We start from the raw sequence: 21221 nt of genomic DNA, 5'->3' as shown, positions 1-21221 counted from the left end.
ATTCTCCTTTGTATTTTTGCATCAGCAAATATTTAGATAGCTTTCATTTCCAGTGTTGCTATCTAAGTCATTTATATACACTAAAAAACATAACTGGTGACAGCACTGAACCGTGTGGAACTCCGCTAGTCACTTCCCTCCATGATGAGTAATTTCCCCTTTGTACTGTTCTCATTTCCCTTTATTTGAAAAAATCTTGCGTCCAACAATACAGTTTGCCTCAGATTCCTCCTTGATGGTACAATTTCCATAAAAGTCTTTGGCACGGTACTGTCAAGTGCTTTCTTGAAATCTAAAAAGGTACTCTCCACCCATCCTTCTCTTTCCTGTAATGTTTCTGTTACTCTATCATAGTAGCTCAACAAATTAGTAACACATGATTTTCCTTTTCTGAAACCAAACTGTCTTTCTGTTATCATATTGTGTTCTTCTAGGTGATTTACCCAAACTTTCCTTATCAGTATTTCTAATACCTTGCTTACAACACTGGTTATTGATACTGGTCGGTAGTTGAGTGGATTTTGTCTATTCCATTTCTTGAATAAGGGAACAATGTTTGCTTTTTTCTAAATATCAGGTAGTTTACCCTTTCTTAAGGATACCTTTAATATTAAAGATAATGGTTTGCTTAACTCCTTTGCACATTCATATAGTTCCCAACATGAAATTTCATCAGGATCATTTGCTTTTTCTTTGTCTAATTTTATTAACTCCTCCTGTATTTCGTTTTCTGATATTTATATATCTGGTAATATGTGTGGGCATGCATGTTCCATATCATCTCTCTCAAAATTATTTTCTTCTGTAAAAACTGATTGGAAATTCTTATTTAGTGTTTCATAAATATCCTTCTCTTGTGTATAGGTGATTCCCTTGTCCGTAATGGATTGTATTTTATTGTTACTTTGGTTTTGCTTCTGATGTAGCTGTAAAATAGCTTCAATTGATCACTACTTTTATTTATGATATCCTCCTCAAACTGTCGTTGGGCTTCCCTCCCTATTCTTGTATAATCGTTTCTTGCTTGTTTATAGTTGTTATATGCCCTCTCATTATTGTGTCTTCTATATCTGTTTCACAACAAATCTCTCTTTTCTTTTGATTTTTTACATTCTGTAGTAAACCATTCTGTATTTTCTTTTCTACTTCTTTGTGTTGTGGGATGTACTTCTGGACTCCTATTTCATAAAGTTCACAGAATTTTTTATATATAACATTTAAATCTTGTCCTCTAAGCTCCTTTACCTAATCTATGTCTAAGAAGTACTTTTTTAGGTCATGGTAGTTTCCTTTATTATAGTTTAGGCTCCTTTTGTAACTTTCATTGCTGTTAACTATGTTATATGCAATCCTGAAGTTGCAATTTAATACTGCATGGTCGCTTTTGCCAAATGGAGGATGATACATTAAATTGTCAATATCGTTTTCTTGTCTAGTGAATATAAGATCAGTGGCGTACCTGAGGGGAGGGGCGGGGGGAGGCTGTTTGAAACTGCCCCCCGGGCCCCCAATTGAGGGGGGGGCCCAAAAGTCTTAAAAATTTATAAACTTTTTTTATTATATTTAAGAATATATAGATTTACCATCCCGACAATCCCGACTGAGATATTAGATAAGTTTTGAGAATGAGGGGGGCTAGGTTCTTAGCGGGGCCCCCCTCCTGGAGGGGGGCACCGCAAAGAACCTAGCCCCCCGGGCCCCCAGATCTCTAGGTACGTCCCTGTATAAGATCTAGTGCTGAGGGTACATCAAGTCCTCTTTTTCTTGTGCTTTTCCTTACATGTTGTGTTAAGAAAAACTGCACGAGATCCAGGATCTTTTGGTCTTAACAGCTTTCTTGGCTTATTATATCTAAAGTATTCCAATTTATATTTGTATTAAAATCTCCAGTTAGTATGATTCTTTCCAATTTCTCCTCCATTTTATGTAGTAATGCTCTTAAACTCTGCATTGTACTCTCTGCCAGATCCTCAAATTCTCATTTTTCCCATGTGTTTGATCAGGGAGGCATGTATAATTTTACTACAATTACTTTCCCTTCAGATGTATTGATCTCTGCTGCAATCAGTTCTACTTGTAAGGGTATATCTAGTTCTATTTCTTTGACTTTTAAATTTTCCTTTGTTAATATTATAATTTCTGCTCCTTTTTTTCAAAATCCTATCTCTTCTCCATATATTGTATTCCTCTAAGTTTAGGATGTTTGATATCCTTGGTGTTAATTTTGTGTCAGTTAGGCATATTATATATGTTTTTTTTCTCTGATGTAATCATTCATCTCTAATAATTTAGATGCCATTCCATCTACATTAGAGTACATCAACTTAATCATCTTGTTTACACACTTGTCATGACTTGGATCTACTACCTGCCTCCGTTTTACTCCGTCCTGGTTATGTGTGTGTGTGTGTGTGTGTGTGTGTGTGTGTGTGTGTGTGTGTGTGTGTGTGTGTGTGTGTGTGTGTGTGCAATGTAGTAAATTATTCAAGAGCACAAAGGGTAAAATTCTTTTTGTCTTTGAAATTTTCTAGGTATGAATACAGGTTTCATCTCTATCCCACAGATTATGAAATTCACTTATAAATTCTCTCTCTCTCTCTCTCTCTCTCTCTCTCTCCATCTATCTATCTATCCATCTATTGCCAGTCGCCTTAATCCTGTAAGAGGTGGCCACAAACAAATCGCCTCCATGTCGCCCTATCCATATTTTCACACCATGTGCAAATAATAACTTGCCTTCTGCTAAGTTCCAATAATAAGTATACTCCATATTACTAGCTAAAAAATTAACTTTTCGTAAACATGTTCTGTTACTGAAGTATTTCCGTCTCATCTTCTGCGCATGACGTCATTGATTATATAATTACTGCGAGCAGCACATGCTACTCATTGTTTATTGATATTACATGTTAGTTCACTCTCGTCCCAAACGTCACTGCATTTCTCGCAAATTTTTCTCGTTTCTTTCAGACAGTTGTGTATGTGTGTGTGTGTGTGTGTGTGTGTGTGTGCGCGCGCGAGCGATGTCAACTTAAATCTCCCTTTTTCAGCTTCGGTATACACGTGTTCTTGCCATACGGACCTCAAGGACCTCAAGTACTGCGTGTGGCGTTGTGGACCAGTCAACTAAGTCTCAGACGTAGATCCAACAGCCCTGTATTCCCGGAAAAATACGACAAGTAAGGGTTGTCTAATCAATATGACTGAAGTAGACAATAAAGTAGATACTGATCTGAATCTGGGAGAAGTACAAAGGAAACACAGATTTCGTAACTAATGTCCTACATTTTTCCCCGATCACGTATGGAGAAACTCAGGGCTAGGATGCTTACTTCAGACACAGACGCTGGGTGCCCACTCGCTCCTCCCTAAGTGGCATTTTGTGAGTGAAAAAAAAAAAAAAAAAAAAAAGGCCACTCATGGACATAGATTCTCACAAACCACTATCGGACCGACCACCTTAACCCCCAGGCCACCAGGCGTCTGTTATACTGTTACCAGACAACGTAGAATAAAGCTTCACGAGCTACAAGAACCATATGGCTTGCCACTGTGAATAACACTGCGTCATATTTGATGATGATCAATGAAGACACTACTACGTCAGTTTAGCCTATGGTGGGCGTCCCAACTGACAAGAAGTAAATGTTATAAATGTTGATGAAAACAGAAGAAGAAATTTAGTTTCAGACATCAGTTTTGACTGTCTTCGATGAAGGGGCTACTGACAGTGATGGATAAGGATTTAAGTTAAAAGGACTTAAATTTTTATTTCATTGCAGCCATCGTTATTGTAGTTTTGTATAATGAATGCATTAGTAATATCGTCTTCGTTGTGGGTTTCGTGATAAAATGTACCGTGCTAAGTCTGTTCTTCGAACTACTAAAAATAATTTCATCCATACTAAATGCTCTCAACTTTCCAACTCGAATTCTTCCCGCTCCTTCTGGCACCTTGCCAAAAATCTTTCTAACAACTTTACCTCATCATCCTTCCCTCCTCTTTTCTACTCTGATGGTTCTGTAGCTATTTCTTCTACAGATAAAGCAGATCTCTTCGCACAGACTTTCTCCTCCAATTCCACCTTAGACGATTCCGGTGCTGTTCCTCCATCACTTCTCCCCTCTGACTTCCTCATGGCTGACATTAAAATTTCTGCAGTTGATGTATTTTCTGCCATCACTGGCCTCAGTACTAACAAGGAATATGGGCCTGATGGGGTCCCTCCTGTTGTTCTCAAGAACTGTGCTTCTGTGCTTACACCCTGCCTAGGCAAACTCTTTCGTCTTTGTCTGTCAACTTGTATCTTTCCTTCTTGCTGGAAGTTTGCTCTCATTCAGCCAGTCCCAAAGAAGGGTGACCACTCCCAACCCTCCAACTATCGTCCAATTGCATTAACGTCCTGTATTTCAAAAGTTTTCGAGTCAATTCTTAATAGAAAAATTTTAAGGCATCTTTCCTATCACAACCTTCTTTCCGATCGTCAGTATGGGTTCCGTCAGGGACGCTCCACTGGCGATCTTCTCACCTACCTTTCAGACTCCTGGTCGTCCTCCTTTCAGGACTTGGGCGAAAGCTTTGCCATTGCACTTGACATCTCAAAGGCTTTCGATCGAGTCTGGCATAAATCTTTAATTTCCAAACTGCCCTCCTACGGTTTCTATCCTTCTATCTGTGCCTTCATCGCTAGCTTCCTTTCTGGTCGTTCTATAGCCGCTGTTGTAGACGGCCATCGTTCTTCTCCTAGATCTATGAACAGTGGTGTTCCTCAGGGCTCTGTCCTATCACCAACTCTCTTCCTTTTATTCATCAATGATCTTCTAAGCTGTACATCTAACCCTATCCACTCATACGCTGATGACTCCACCCTTCACCTTTCCATTCGTTTCCCGCAACGCCCATCTCAACAGTTACTTCAAGAAACAAGGGATGAGGCTATGGCACACCTAATGTCTGACTTGGCTCGTATCTCTGACTGGGGTAAAAATAATATGGTTGTCTTTAATGCATCTAAGACTCAGTTCTTACACCTATCAACCCGACAAAATCTTCCACAGGTATACCCATTAATGTTTAATAATATTCAGCTTAATCCTGCATCATCCTTGAACATGCTTGGGGTTTCATTTACTTGGGACTTATCTTGGAAAGATCATATTACATCTCTTGTAAAATCTGCTTCCAAGAGATTGGGTGTGCTAAGCCGACTCCGCTCTTTCTTTACCCCTGCACAATTGTTGACTCTATACAGGGGTTTTATCCGCCCCTGTGTGGAGTACAACTCTCATGTGTGGGGAGGCTCCCCACATACAGCTCTTCTCAATAGGGTGGGGTAAAGGCTTTTCGTCTCATTAACTCTCCTCCTCTTACTGACTCCCTTCAACCTCTGTCTCTTCGCCGCACTGTTGCATCTTTATCTCTTTTCTATCGCTACTTTAATGGTCACTGCTCCTCTGAACTGTCTGCTTGCATTCCTCCACCTCCACGACGGGCGCGTAGCACCCGTCTGGCAGGAAACTCTCATCCCTTTTCTGTCCAACTCTCTAATGCAAGAGTTAACCGTTACTCCCAGTCTTTCATTTATGCAACAGGTCAGCTCTGGAACTGTCTCCCTCTATCTGTATTTCCTGCTGCCTATGATATCCAGTCTTTCAAACGCAGTGTGTCCAGGCATCTCAAAATGATCGGATCTTGAATTTGGCTTTCTATTGTATTTTGTTTTTCTCTATGAGGGAACTGTTACTGCGGGCTCATGGCCTTTGGTTCCTTCTTCCTCGCATTAAAAAAAAAAAAAAAAAAAAAAAAGAACAAGCTACGCTGTTCTCAGAATCGCTCATAACGGAGAAAAAAGATTTTCAAAGGAATTAATCTTGTAGTTTCGGTCCCGCTGACTGGCAAAATGGGTTCTCCGCATCACCCTACAACCAGAGTCACAAGTACCTCTGGAGTACATCCCTACTGTACGGTGGTTGTATTGCCCTCACTGGTACCTATTTTACTTCTATACCTATAGCTATTCCTCTGTGTGCTTACACCTTAAAACACACCGCTATGCCTTGTTCGGACAACTTTATTCACATCATCCCCACATGACAAAGTTCCTTTACTAATCTAATATACCAAGTGAAAATAAATCTTCGTTCTGTAATTTCTTGCCACTGTCATTACTCTTGTATTTCTGTGTTGTCACATAGTTTGCAATCAAAAAAGAATTCGAGCCTCTTCGTCCATTTTTTACCTTTACTGGTATGCTTCAGTTTTCTCAAACTTTAATTCTTGAATTGTTGTCAGATTCTTATATCGATAAATTCTCATATCGTTTATTTTTTGCATTTAAACGGACACACACACACACACACACACACACACACACACACACACACACACACACAGAATCACTTGAACCAGCCAGTCTTTGATTCCAGGCAATGAGAAGACCTGGGATCGAGGAATGGCTACTTAGAGTGGTTATGGCAATGTATGTGTGTGCTCGCACCCAGGTGAAAGTGGATGGAGGTTTGAGTGATGAATTTTCTGTGAATGTTTAGTGCACCATGGGACGGTTTAAAGTTTTTTTTGTTGTTTATCATGGTGCTTCAGGCTTTCTCAGAACCGGACTTCCATGGGAGATGCTGTATACTGATGACTTGGTATTGATCACAGTGAGTGGGTGGCGGAGGAAATTTTTTTAAAGCAGAGAGAGGGAATGGGGTACAAGAGGTTGAAAGCAAACGTGAATAAAGGTGATGATATTTAGGGCTGGTGGCGATACTGTCAAAGCAAAGGAAGTTTAACCATGTACAGTTTGTCACGAGGGTGTAGGAAACAACTCCAACTTGTGTAGTAGCTGTGATAATTGGATGCATAAGTCTTTTAGTGGTACTACAGGTAGGCTGCAAAATAATGCCAATTTCGTATGCGGGCTGTGTAAGGGAAAGCACGCTGTCATTAAGAGGCTGGAAAGAATTAACCTTGCTGGAGAGTCTCTTGACTGTATGAAGGAATTTCATTATTTGGGGAACATGTTATGTGCTGGAGGTTGGCCTGACTAGGCTAGGGAGTGGTTCGTAGAAGTTCAGGGAGCTTTTACCTCTTCCGACTTTGAGATGAAGCTCCCTTCATGCCTAGGGGTCCTTGTACGGATATGCAACATGTGTTAGATGTGAAATGTTGTGCGGTATTGAGATTTGGGCCGTAAATAAAATGAATACTCGTACGTCCAATCGTACAGAGATGATAATGATTAGATGGATGAGCAGTGCGTCCTTGAATCACAGACCTGGGGGTTAGGATTGCGAATGAACAGATTTAGAGGAAGGTTTGGACATGAATGTATTAGTGCTGTATTAAGAAGGGATAGACTGGGATGGTTTGTGCATGAGGAGAAGATAGAGGATGACAACTGGATGAGGAGGGTGCGAGGTGTGAACGTTGACGGTAGGGTTGCAAGAGGCAACCCGAAACTCCTGGGACGAGGAAATAGAGTGTAACCTCAGGGCCAAGTGATTGAATAGAGAGGCTGCTACAGATCGAGCAGCATGAACAGCCTCCATTATATGACCTGGGCTGACACATGCAAACATGTTGGAGCTCTTGTAAACTAACGAATCGCCAGACGGTTTTGCTACAACTTTGGGAAAACCTCTAGAAGTGAAAATGTTAAAATAATAATCCTAATGCTTCCCACCCCCACAGCTTCAACGGAGCCACCGTGGTTGTGCCTGCCACCACGTACAAGCCGCTGTGGGTGGAGAGGAAGGAAGTGACTCCTGATGGTCGTGTTGTCACTCACATCACGGGGATGGACTATTGGCTCCTCCAAGCTATTTCTGAGGCTATGAACTTTACTTTCATCGTTATCCCCATCACCTACTGGTCGGAGGTAATCGAGTGAAGAAGTGATTGGTATGTTGTCTTGGTCTGTGTGTGAAATTACTGTATTTTCCCAGAAATTTTATTTTCTCTCGGCAATTTGACTTCACTGATAAAGTGAACATTTAATATTCACAGTACTTAAGTATTTGGGCTCCATACAGATTCCATTTAATTTACAAGGGTACTCTCCATGATGGTGGAAGAACGGTATGAAATTTTACCGTTTGATTGCGATTTCACGGATTATGAAGCTAGTGAAATTTGTGCGTTCTAACGGTATCCTGCTAAGAAAGTGAGGAAAAAAATACGTACAGACAATTGTATTAATTACACTTCAACTATCAGTAGTCTTCTTTATCAGAACTGTTGCATGTATTACATAAAATGCTCTTTGACAGGCGCTTGATCTAACGTCCCAGCGCAAAGCCTTTCTGACTCCCGTATACCATACCATGCTGTACCATCGCTACTCTTACCTGGACTTTACAGCGGGTTACACATACGCCTTCCTCAGCTTCGTCATGGCTAAACCTCAGATTGTCCCCAACTGGCTCAGTCTCTACTACCCGCTGGGGAACTTCGTGTGGGTATCCATCCTCCTTGTTCTCCTCGTGTTGCCGGCTGTCCTGTCCCTGGTGAGTCAGAGCAGATGATGCCACATTCATTAAAGAATATAAGACAGATGACACATTTTCATTATTCATCACTACAATGGTGCCTTTCATATATTGTTGATGATATATCGTGAATCATATATTCAGATTATGAGAGATTTCTCTAACTGGAGGCGTCAGATAAAATTCGCATTAACACGATAGCCTAAGTGCGAGTTGCATAAAATCGTCTGGAGGTCGCAGAAAACATGGGATCGGAGAGTTAAATATGTACTTGTGAATGTGATAGGAAGCGTTACGAGAAACACAGTGAAGTGGTTTAGCCATATGGATAGGATGGACAGTGAGAGACTAACGAGGAGAGTGTATGTGAGTGAGGTGGAGGAGGGAAGAGGAAGGGGGAGGCCAAGGATGAGATGGAGGGATGGAGTGGAGAGGTATATGAAAGGGAGGGTGTGAGCTGGGAACAGGGCAGGGAAATGGGGGGGGCTCAGGACGACATGGAGGCGATTTGTTTGTGGCCATCCCTTATGGGATTAAGGCGTCTGGCAATAGATAGATAGATAGACAGAATCTATATTTTCCATTTCCATAGTTAAGTATGTCATTGATAAGGGAATATTTTAGTTCACACACACACACACACACACACACACACACACACACACACACACACACACACACACAAGACACAGATTTGTATGGTATCAGTAAACAAATACTAATTAACTATATTTTAATACAGGGGAAAAAATGGACTAAAAGTTTCCCATCTACAGAATTCTCGCCACCCCTCCCCCTCCCATTGCGTAGACATAGGACGCCGCTCACATCAATTTATGAAGAGAAAACATTATATGATACATCATAGATTAAGGTTAAATAATACCCCGTGTTTTGAACAGAAAAAATATCACAAACTGTAATACAGACAAGGTATGTTATGTTTATATCTTCTCCCCTTTGGGGCTAAGATGCGAATGAATGTGTTTGAATGGATGAGTAAATGGAGAGTGTGTCATCCTGTCTCGGCTACCTCCCTTTCCTTGGGGGAAGCAGCCTAGGTATATAGATAGATAGATATCTTCACATTCATTCCTAAATATAAGAAAATAAGAGAGGACACTTGATGATATAAGATTTAAAGCTCCCTCGTAAATTTTTAGTTCTTTCCTTTTATAAAGAAGAGTTTTATTTTCACAATCATAATTATATCTATAAAAAAAAAAAAAAAAACACCTCAATGCTCTTCAGGAATATATATATATATATATATATATATATATATATATATATATATATTCCGGTGAAGCACCATCTCTCGCAGAACCATTTAAATAAAACACTGGAAGCATAGCACTGGTATGAGACACACATGGCACCCCTTCGCTCCGATTACGTAGTTTCGTAAATGGTGGCTGGTGGTGACCATCATCCACTCGCAATATAATATTCCATTGTATAATACTTTCCATTAGTAAGGACAAAACTGTACAGATTAATTATAATGATTGGTAGGCATGCTTCCTTCTTTATATGGATGGTTAAAATATAGTGAGGAAAATAACTTACCATTTCATTATGGATGACACTACTCGTAATTAATGTCAGTGTGTTAATTCGTTGCCCCTGTTAAATACCAAGTCACGTGTGGAGTAAAAATATACCATAATTTCCCTCTTATTTGCACACCTTCTCTCCATCCCTCCTTCACACCCTCTTCCCCAGTTATTATCCATTTCTCTCTCTCTCTCTCTCTCTCTCTCTCTCTCTCTCTCTCTCTCTCTCTCTCTCTCTCTCTCTCTCTCTCCACGTATTACTATACATATTTCTTTCTTATTTGTTCGCCTCGCTTGCTGTATGAACATGAGGAAATTTTAACTGTAGGCTACAATAACAAAACAACGATAGCAAAGAAGACTATAATCTGCATAATGTTACTAATTACAATTATGCGGTGTGAAGTAACTTATTTTTGAAGTGATAAATGTTGCAGGATCTCACTCGTTTTACCACCACGAAACCTGTGTTTCTTATAAGTTAATGCTCTTCCTCATTACACGTACATTACCTGCCAGACCCTTACAGCTTTTCCAGCGTATTCCCTTTTCCCCACGGTCTCCACTCCCATGCTTTCATCCCTTCCCCACTACCATCACCTCTCCCTACACCATCCTCAACCTCCACTGGCATTCATTTCAACTTCATCTTCTTACACAATATCATCTTTTCCCTACACACACTTTTCGTCCTCCTAAAACTCAAGAAGTACATTGTTATAATGGACAAGTGTATACTTTATTATAAGGCTGTCATGCATGTTACTGTTAATACACAATGCAAAATTAATGACAGCTGTTGGCTGGGGCGGTCAGCATTTAACCTTGGTGTATTTGCCCAGCCAGACCTCAAGTCACTCTTATCCCCCACATGGACCATAGCCTCTCCCCTTCCTCCATATCTAATTTGTGTGTGTGTGTGTGTGTGTGTGTGTGTGTGTGTGTGTGTGTGTGTGTGTGTGTGAGAGAGAGAGAGAGAGAGAGAGAGAGAGAGAGATTTTAATCCATCAGGTGGATTTATCCTTGAAAATATTATAAGGCCTTTACACTTTTCACGTAGCCTAAAGGCTGAGCCGGAGGATAGAGCAAGTTTTGGAGATAAAGTCTGAGGTTCAGGCCAATGCCTTGATATTATAGCCTAGATGCTGCGGTTATAAGGCCGAGGCCAGGCCGAGGCCTCATTCTTGTGCATTACTTTATCCTTACACATAATGAACAGCCAATATGATCATACACAGCTTTGTTCTAATCCAGTGGTGAAGATGAACCTCTAACTCAGTATATCATCCAGCCTCACGTACACATTTGTAATTATCATGGATGAGAGTGGGTAATTTCTTGCATCTGTGTACACTCCTGATACCATTCTAAGTGACTGTCAACCAACATTACCATATGCCTTCTAGACATCTGTAAATAATAGAATTAAGGTTTCTGTCCATTTCTAGACATACCTGTTCCGTATATACAGGTGTAATGATTTTATTAGCAATAGTTTGTTGTCCCTAAACCTACAGCGTTCTGCACATTTCAGCAATTCTGTAACTGTCTTAGCCTTCCTTAGTAAAGGGGACTTTTCAGCACCTTTTCCTAAGCGTCTGATTCTAGGTCCTCACCCCATCCAGATGTGGGAAAAAAGGTCTCGATGATGATGATGATGATGACAGCATATTAAACCCCTCTAGTACGTTGTTCATATTGTTTTAATAACATGGTATACATCAGTAACTTATAAGTCCATAGTGTGGACACTAAATCAATAACGAAATTGTGTTACGAAATCCCTAACGCCAACGAGAATGCAGAGTTTGATGGTTATCCTAATGCTATAATAGTAACTGATTTATATATATATATATATATATATATATATACGGTGAAAGTGATAGGAAGCGTTAGAAGAAACACACTGAGGTGGTTTGGCCAGGTGGAGAGGATGGAGAGCGTGAGACTGACGAAGAGAGTGTACGTGAGCTGGAGTGTGGGAGAGGAAAAGGGAGGGCAAGGATGAAATGGAGGGATGGAGTGGAGAGGTATATGAGTGAGGGGGGTGTGAGCTGCGAGCAGGGCAATGAAATGGCCGGGGACAGGGCGACATGGAGGCGATTTGTTTTTGGCCACCCCTTGCGGGATTAAGGCGAATGGCAATAAATAGATAGGTAGATAGATATGCTCTAGGTTGTGACTGATACAGGCATAACAAGTACGAAAGTCATATGGGAAAACAATTACAGATTTCTGACAGCAAAATCTACTAAAACAATTTATAGTCTGCTCTCGTTTCCATTGTTTTATTCATAACATCAAATATACTTGGCAAATATAGCAGTCTGAACAGTTCGGGTTTGATCAGGTGTTTAATGAGCCAAGTCTTACTGGATAATAACAATGTTTTCCTACTTGTTTCCATTGTGTATAAGTGCTGTTAATACTGATATCTGTATACAGATATGGTGAGCTTTGTGGGTTTAATTACCATCAGGTAAAAAGCAGGTGGGTTGCATTAAGGGGTCCCCCTAATATAATACTGGTTATGGCCCCGGCAGGGCTAGAACCGGCAATGGTGATTAAAAACATTAAAACCCTCCAGATGGAGCACTTTGTGAATGGGCAACAACGCAGAGTCAAGACGTTGTTCATTTCTGGAAAGATGCAGACCATACTTGCTATGCTGTTGTCCCAAAGTGTCACACTTAAATTACCCAAGAATACCTCCATTAGAATCCTGTTGGCCGTGTGGCTGGTGGCTGCTGTGGTACTAGGCACTTCATACAGAGGATCACTTATTGCCTCTCTCACGCTACCACAATATCCACCACGACCAGAGACTCTGGCGGCTCTAGCTAATACTGTTGACAGGTTGGATGCATGTTATTCCTGATATACTTTAATATCGCAAAATATGATGATATGTGGATGAAATTTCATTTTTCTGATGATATTAAGATGATGCTTTAAAATATTTACCTCAGACGTGACAGATTCTAACCCCATACAATGTCAAACAGAATTACAGTAATGGCGTGGGGCACTGCTTTCGTTGAAGACTTCCGACGATCAGGTTCTCCACTCTTCCGTCGACTGGCAGACCTCTTCATTGTGGGAGGAGACGATATTGAAAACCTCGACCAGGCCATCCACCATAAGTATGTTGTGTATATACGTACTCAGGTATTATTTCTGCCTAATAGAATACAAATTTATTTCGCACTAAAAGTCATTACAGCATTATGAATTTATTGACAAAGTTCCTAAAGACTAACTAATAAAACCCGTTCCCTAATTATGAGTCGAAATTCAGTAGTTACTATAAAAACCTGCCTATAATGAAAAACATAACCATACTTATTACTGGGAAGTATTAATGATTTAAGCAGTGTATCATTTGACATGTACGTAGGATAATGAAATTCAGATCTTCACGTTACTTGTTACGCATTTTTCGTCAGTACCATATACCATTTTGCCCCTAGCCTACTCTACAAAGGTGAAATATAATATATTCAAACAAGGCGATGCACTCAAAATGCAACACCCGCACCGCCAATCCGTCTAGAACAAGACACTTAACTTGGCCCTACGATCTCGGCCTTCGACCAGTTGTTCAAATTACTTGTCTTGCCAGACCCTTAACACTCACACCAAATTCGGTCCAATCAGATCGGATCTACTTTAGTTGACCCTGTCCTCTGGCCTCGAACTTTGGCGCCTCCCAGTGGCCTTCAAATATAGCTGACTTATTGTTCTCAAACTCGAATCCCTTTATCCTTAGATAACCTTTGAGCCCTTATACAACGTATGGTGTAAGTCGGACAAAAGTTTTTTAAAATGACCATGTAGTGTGGCCTTAACCTACGATACATTGTTTTCAAAATCGAACTCTTTCGTTCCCGCATTACTCACAGCCCTTCCTCCAGATTTGGTCTAAAATGAATAGAAATTATTAAAGCTGAAATAGCTGGGTCAACATTGAGCAGATCTTGCGACATTGGCCTATAACCTATTGTTCTTAAAAACAATAGGTCCTCTGAGAAATTACCAATATGCTGGAAATCGAACCCGAGACTCTCAGGTGAGAGCCAGGCAGCATATCACTACACCACGACCAGGTAAAACTGCATTCACGTTGTCACAATCTTGTAACCAACGTCCCTCCGCCCCCACTGGGGGCGGTTCGATTCCCAGCATATTGGTAATTTCTCAGATGATTTTTCCTGTCTAAAATACAGGTTTCCCTCTTCATTCTGACTTGCCGGAAGTGCTTGGGATAGATTAAAAGCATCTACTTGCCCGAGTGCCAGGGGGTTAACTCACCCTCTTCAGGCCCACAGTGGGGGCGGAGGGACGTTGGTTACAAGATTGTGACAACGTAAGTTAACTGTTATCTGCTCGCGGTGTAGTGGTATGCTGCCTGGCTCTCACCTGAGAGTCGCGAGTTCGATTCCCAGCATATTGGTAATTTCTCGGATGATTTTTCCTGTGTAAAATACAGGTTTCTCTCTTAATAGGTCCTCCCTTGGCTGAACCTCTAACTCTCTTACCAATTTGGGTAAAGAAAAACTGTTTGAGTCATTTTGTTCACACTCACACACACACACACACACACATAAATCAAAACATCACATCCACTCTGGTTTCTTGAGCTCGAGTGTACATAATTATAGTCACTGAAGAACCATCATTTTCATCACCATCCTAATTGAATCCTCTCCGTTAATTTTAAGGTGGATAATACTTCGAAAAGAGAAAAGGAAAACACAAAAGCAGACTCTATAATTTACGTGCCCATATCAAATAAAATATACCACGATTTACTCACCATACAGGCTTTTAACCCGTTACGTCCCGAGCTATTTCGCACCTCCGACACCCTCCAATCCTGAGCTATTTTGGACAAAAAAATTTTGGGTTAAAACCTCTGCTTTTGATGAGAAACATCAAAAATTCATAGAGAAATCGCTCACCTAAGGATTAAAATACTCGATACAGGTAGCAGTACTCCTTACCTTACTGGGTTTTCTATCAGGCTGACACCAAAGAAAACGAGTTCTATGGGAGGGTAACTATTCCACACCACTCATAAACGATATTCATTTATTTATTTGGTGCGAATTTATGAGTAGTACGAGAGTATATTGGTTTCAAACAGTAATATAGGCGTTATAAGCATTGTTTCACCCACTGACTCATCAACATACCTGACCTTTTTTGGCGACATTACCTAATCATCATTTCTGACTGTTTCTTCCTCTAATGCTATGTAAACTTTGTCCTCCACATTGTCATCGATTGGGGAATCACTCTGGCCCTGAATGTCTTTATTGGCCAGGTCACTGATAACAGGTGAATTGCCGAGACAATGGCGTGCAGGGGGGGGGAGGTTATGCAGTGTAAGGCATTGTCCCTGCCTGGCATCTTGTAGAGGAATAGATGAAGGTGTCCCGCATATACGTACTAAAAATCATACGCAAAAATTGAAAATTGTGCAAATTATGAACTTTGCAATTACGCAACATATCAGTAAGTCGATGCGACTAGCTGTGACAAAACGTTGCGACGTACCCATACGTCGATGGGATGCCTCGGGTTAAAACTCATATCCCTTCCTCACAGTCGGTGTTATAAACAGTAACGTGAATTATATGATTGAGCTGCTCTTCCCTCCCATCAGGTCCTAAAGTGATTTTACCTACTGTCTCTCTAAAAGAAATGGGGAGAGAGGGTAGCTTCCTTCTTTCTAGTGCAGCCTCATTGAGATTCATCCAGCTTTTTTTTTTTTCCGGTGTTTTTACCTCTCCTACATTATTTAACATGTTTATTTACCTCAACGATTCATTACCCTCTTAACGACACACATACGAATAAACTCATACATTCACACACACAGGCCTCTTTCGCCATCCTACTCATATCCCTTCAGTCATGATGTAATCATCATAAAATTACAAGGCCTTCCGCTCTTTGACCAACATACCTCCTCACATAACATCTTTAAAGGATCTTTGTAGGTCTTCTGCAATACACATTATGCATAATACTATTTTTATTATTCAACTTTCCAAAGACTTTGAGTTTATCCTGAAAGAGATTATTTCGGACTATACTTTCATAATCGCTTCGACCGCCAGTATGGTTTCCGTCGACGACGCTCCAGTGATGATCTGCATAAATTCCTATTAGACTTCCTGTCATTACTCTTGTGAGACTTTGGTGAAGACCTTTTCCATTTCACTTGAATTATGAAATGTCTTTGACCAAGTCTTGCGCATTTCTTTTATATCCAAGCTGCCCTCTTACAAGTCCATTGTTTTTACTGCCTTTATCTCTTGCTTCCATTCTGGCCGTTCTGTAACTGTTGCTGAATACGACCACTGTTCATCTTCTAACGATATCACGACTAATATTAATTGTGATTCTGCTCTATCACCAACCGTTGTCCTCATGTTCATCAACGATCTTTTGAACTGTAGCTGTAATCCTATGCATTCATAATGCTAACGTCTCAAATATTCATATCTCCATCCAAGTTATATAACTTATATCACAACTGTGACTTAACGGTCACGAGATGAGGCTCTGACACCAATCGGCTTAGATATGTATGCGAGTAGCATTACTGACTAGAATAAGAAAATGTTGCTCTTAATGCACAAAAACCGCATTCGGCCATCTTCCAACCCAGACATATCTTACACATGAATATCCACTAGTAATCAGCATTTTAGAACCAATTCCTTCATCACTTCTTAATATCGTTGAGGTCTCTCTCTCTCTCTCTCTCTCTCTCTCTCTCTCTCTCTCTCTCTCTGCAGTGGTGCATGTCTTTCCACTTATACTTCCATTTGGATGACGACTGATTATCTGAATGGTTTGCTTATCACTCCTCAATTACGACAGGCGCGTAACACCCGCCGAGCATCACACTCTCACCCTTTTCCTATCCATTTGTCTGATACAATAATTAATTATTCTCACTTCATCATACGAGGATTATATACCTTGCCAAACCTGTATGTCCCTCAGTATATTACTTTCAGTTTATTAAACGCAGTGTGGCCAGTCATCTCGAAATGACCGAATCTTGATTTTGGCTCCCTTTTGCCATTTCTCTCCTGCTAAAAGCGATTATTCTGCTGTCGTCAAGCTTTTTCCTCTTTTTTTTTCCTTACACACACACACACACACACACACACACACACACACACACACACACACACACACACACACACACACACACACACACACACACACACACACACACACACACACACACACAACACATAGACTCGACGCTCTTTGTCATCCATATTCCAAGCTATTTAATCTTTTTTTTTTTTACTCTATCACTGAACGTGCAGTATTAATCCCTTTCTCTGATTCTACTTAATGACTTATACAGGTACATATGAACCCCTCATAAGGCTTCCTCCTCACAATATAATAGCATTTACAATATCTAATGCCTAATCTAACCTAAACAACGTAACCTAGTACAACCATAACATCCAAACCTAACCAAAGCTAAAATAATCTTCACAGCCAAACTTAACCTAGACCATCGTGGAAGAGAAAAAGTGCCCATCTCTGCTATGGTCCGGAAATATTGTGCCCTGCTCCTGTCTTGCAGCACAGAGGTATAAATGGGAACGTGGATGGGGACTTACAACTGCGGCTTGTGTCTAAGGATAAAAACAAGACTCACCCTTAAATAACTGCTTGGTTAAACTTTTTCGTATTCTCATCAGTTAAGGGGGTTCCCTCATACCTCTTCCTAAGCGATGTATTCTGTTAACTGCATCTTACAATCCTCTTCATTGCTACATAATCATTCTGATATCGCCATTATCTGCATAAACGACTTACAGAAGGATATTAACCGGATCGAAAAACAAACTAGAGGGGCACTTAGATGAGTGCATTTCTCTGACAAGGGCAACGTAATTTCCAAATCACTCTTCTTAATAGATTTGGTTTTCTCATCACTGATTAGGATTTCGCAAAAAGTGTTTTCCGGATCCAGAATCTGTAATACAATCTTGATTGGTTCTAAAAGTTCCGTGGGAAATGGGATACCTACACCCCAAAGTTGGTCCAAATCTCTCTTTTAGTTTTGAGTAATCCTGCTAACAGACAGACAGACAAAGAAACAAACAGGGGTGAAAACACAATTTCCTTTTCGGGGGAGAATAAGAGGTGCAAGGAAGCCCATGCCTTTTTTTTTTTTTTTTTTTTTTTTTTTCAGGCAAACTCTTTCATTCAGCTGAGACTAACCCATAGGAATTTGAGTGTCAACAGCGTCGATTTACCCTTTCATGATTGTTACAACTATGACGTCTAAGTAATTTGTGGCCAAGGTGTTTTATATTAGTGTTCAGGCAAGCTGTTTTATTCACCTGAGAGTGAGGCGTAGGAATCTAAGTGTTAATAATGGTACAATTAACTGTCTGGTGATTGTTACAATTCTAGTATTTTATTCCAGCTTACGACAAATGACGTTATTTATTTAACACTCGTAGCAGCCTGAAAAACGATCATCGTCCAGTTGAATCCAGGTAACCTAAGGGCCGCCTTCACGTAAGCTAAGCAGACCTTACTGTGCCGCTTCCTCAGCGATTTATCTTTAATATTACACCTGAGTATTCTCTCCTGTACTGTTATGTCCATTTATTACCGGCTTAGGCTGCATTAATAACACAAAAGAAAAGATTAACCTAGCAAATTCAGAAATAAACCGATAAGAAATGCTTGGAGGCTTCTTCGGCCGACAACAATTCTAGTCTAGGTCCATATCCTCTTCTTTTGCAGATGGAGAGAATATCACATAACCTCCTCTCATAAACCCATTGTAGTTATCTGCAAACGATCTTTTGTTAAGGTAGAAGGCATTGCTCTATTTTTGACTAACTAACTACGGACAATCTTTTTACAGCCAGGCCCACATGTCAGGTATTCACAACATGCAGCAACATATAGCGGATCAGTTCACAAGAGTGGACGGCACCACCCCCTTGTACATTGGCCGGGAGAAGTTTATGCCGGGACTGTCTGCTTTCCCCATCCCACAGGACGCTCCGTACACACCGCAGCTAAACAGACATATCAGGGCCGCTGTGGAAGTAGGTTTGTGGGGTTGGCTGAGCTCATGCCAGAATGAGCCAGTGGTAATTGTAGTAGTTGTAGTTGTTGTAATAGTAGTAGTAGAGGTATGAGTATTATTATTATTATTAGTAGTAGTAGTGGTAGTAGTAGTAGAAGTAGTAGTAGTAGTAGTAGTAGTAGCAGCAGCAGCAGCAGCAGCAGCAGCAGAAGCAGCAACAGTAATAGTCCATCCATCCATCCATCATCCAATCCTACGTTGCCCAATGAGGAGCGTAGGAGCCCGGGGCTAGGCAGTTGGTCCTGACATTTAAGATGAGAGTGACCAACCTCACTCATCCCTGAGTGGCATTACGTGAGCAATAAACCCCAACCATCCCTTGGATATAAACCTTCACCGGCTCAATCCGATTGGAGCACAATAATTACCCACAAAACCACCAGGCGCCAAAATTTGGTTATATGGTTACCACCCAGCGTAGTAAATAGTTTCCTGGTGTACAGGAAACCATTTGGCTTGTCACACAGTGTAGAGTCACCCATAGGCAGAAGAAAGAGGAAAGAATGAAGGAATGAAAGACAGAAGAGGGAGTGTAAAGTCACCTGTTGGCAGAAGGACGAGGAAAGAATGAAGGAAAGAAAGAAGATGGAAGGAAAGAAGGATGGAGGAGAGGACAGGGCAGACACCCAAGAGCAGCACTACATTGAGTGAGTGCATGGTGAGCGCCCCCACCTACCACAACAGTAATAGTAGTAGTGGTAATTGTAGTAGTAATAGTAGTAGTAGTAGTAGTAGTAGAAATGGTAGTAGCTCTAGCCCTAGGTTCATTTGAAACATGAACCCGATGGACTGCAGGCTCAAGTAGCCCTTCTTCTGCCGTCCATCCTCCTCCTTTTGAGGACTGGGAGTTGAGGGACATTTGAATAACCGGGCAGTGAAGCCTCCCAGCTATATCGCCGCCACCACGTGAAGCCGTCTCTCCCCAGCACCAGAGTGAGCTAGTAAAATGGGATACAAATGTTGTATTTAGTATACGGTTTCCGATGGTTTATTTATTTAGTCATTGATTTCCTCCTCTCATTGATCAATTTGGTATTAAGTAGAGATAAGCAAGATACTGAACACAATCCCCATACATCGGCGAGATACAGATTTATACTAAAGATGAATATTTATAGGAACTGTTCATAAATAATCTATGTTTCGATTCAGAGCAGCAGCCTGAAAAAGGAGTGGAGAAAAATAATATCGGAAAAGCATATCCTGGCTTTGCAGCACCAGTATATTTTCCTTCGTAACATACGGCACTGCTGAATTTTGTAGGGTTTGTGTGATTTCGTGAGCTAGGAAATAAATCTGAGTTTACTATATTGCAGGCAGGGCTTTATGATAAATGGACAGAAGACATGATAGCAATTACTCGCAAAGAAAGCAGAGCACGGAGGAAGAAGGCTGCGTCACAGGAAGCGGATGATGATAATAATGAACCCCAGTCGACTGCCAGCATCAAAGCACTCACGCTTACACACACACTTGGCCCAATCCTCCTCCTCGCCATTGGCCTCTTCGCTGCAACATTGATATTCTTTGCGGAGACTCTGCTTGCTAAATACTATAATTTGTCCACAGTTTAGATATTCTTGTTGGTACGTGTATGAAGCACCTGATATGAAATAAAAATATGAAATGAATACCATTTCCTCTATTTCTGTCCAAAAAGCTGTACAGCTATGTAAATACAAAATGCAGTGTGACTCTAAAATTCACAGATAGTATCATATAGAATTCTCCAAAAAAATATTATAAATATATTCATTTCTTTGGCTGTGCGACGGTATAATGAAGTCACCTCTACGAACTGTGATACAAACTGCCTTATTTAATTATACAGTATTTATCTGTGAACTCATCACACACAAACACACACACACAAAACTGTGTGTGTGTGTGTGTGTGTGTGTGTGTGTGTGTGTGTGTGTGTGTGTGTGTGTGTGTGTGTGTGTGTGTGTTTCGTCTATATCTTCTTTGACAACAGTGACCTACGAACGTCGATTAATGTTTACTGTTGAGCTATA

General features: G+C 40.7%; 1 protein-coding gene across 1 annotated transcript in view; it reads left to right on the top strand.

Annotated features, from left to right (window-relative positions):
- LOC145397110 (ionotropic receptor 21a-like) overlaps positions 1-20780 on the top strand; it is a 33815-nt gene extending 13035 nt beyond the window's left edge. The window contains exons 4-10 of the mRNA XM_080270312.1: positions 3051-3179; positions 7697-7883; positions 8275-8511; positions 12640-12908; positions 13058-13195; positions 18979-19165; positions 20523-20780. Coding sequence (XP_080126438.1) covers positions 3051-3179; positions 7697-7883; positions 8275-8511; positions 12640-12908; positions 13058-13195; positions 18979-19165; positions 20523-20780 — 1405 coding nt within the window. The remainder of the gene's footprint in view (positions 1-3050; positions 3180-7696; positions 7884-8274; positions 8512-12639; positions 12909-13057; positions 13196-18978; positions 19166-20522) is intronic.
- Positions 20781-21221: the final 441 nt, after the last annotated feature.

The sequence above is a fragment of the Coenobita brevimanus genome, chromosome 40 (assembly GCF_032717465.1).
Source record: "Coenobita brevimanus isolate Jiangsu-jjx chromosome 40, ASM3271746v2, whole genome shotgun sequence".
Taxonomy (NCBI): domain Eukaryota; kingdom Metazoa; phylum Arthropoda; class Malacostraca; order Decapoda; family Coenobitidae; genus Coenobita; species Coenobita brevimanus.
The sequence above is the reverse complement of the archived record's forward strand: the minus strand, read 5'-3'. Positions and strand labels throughout refer to the sequence as shown.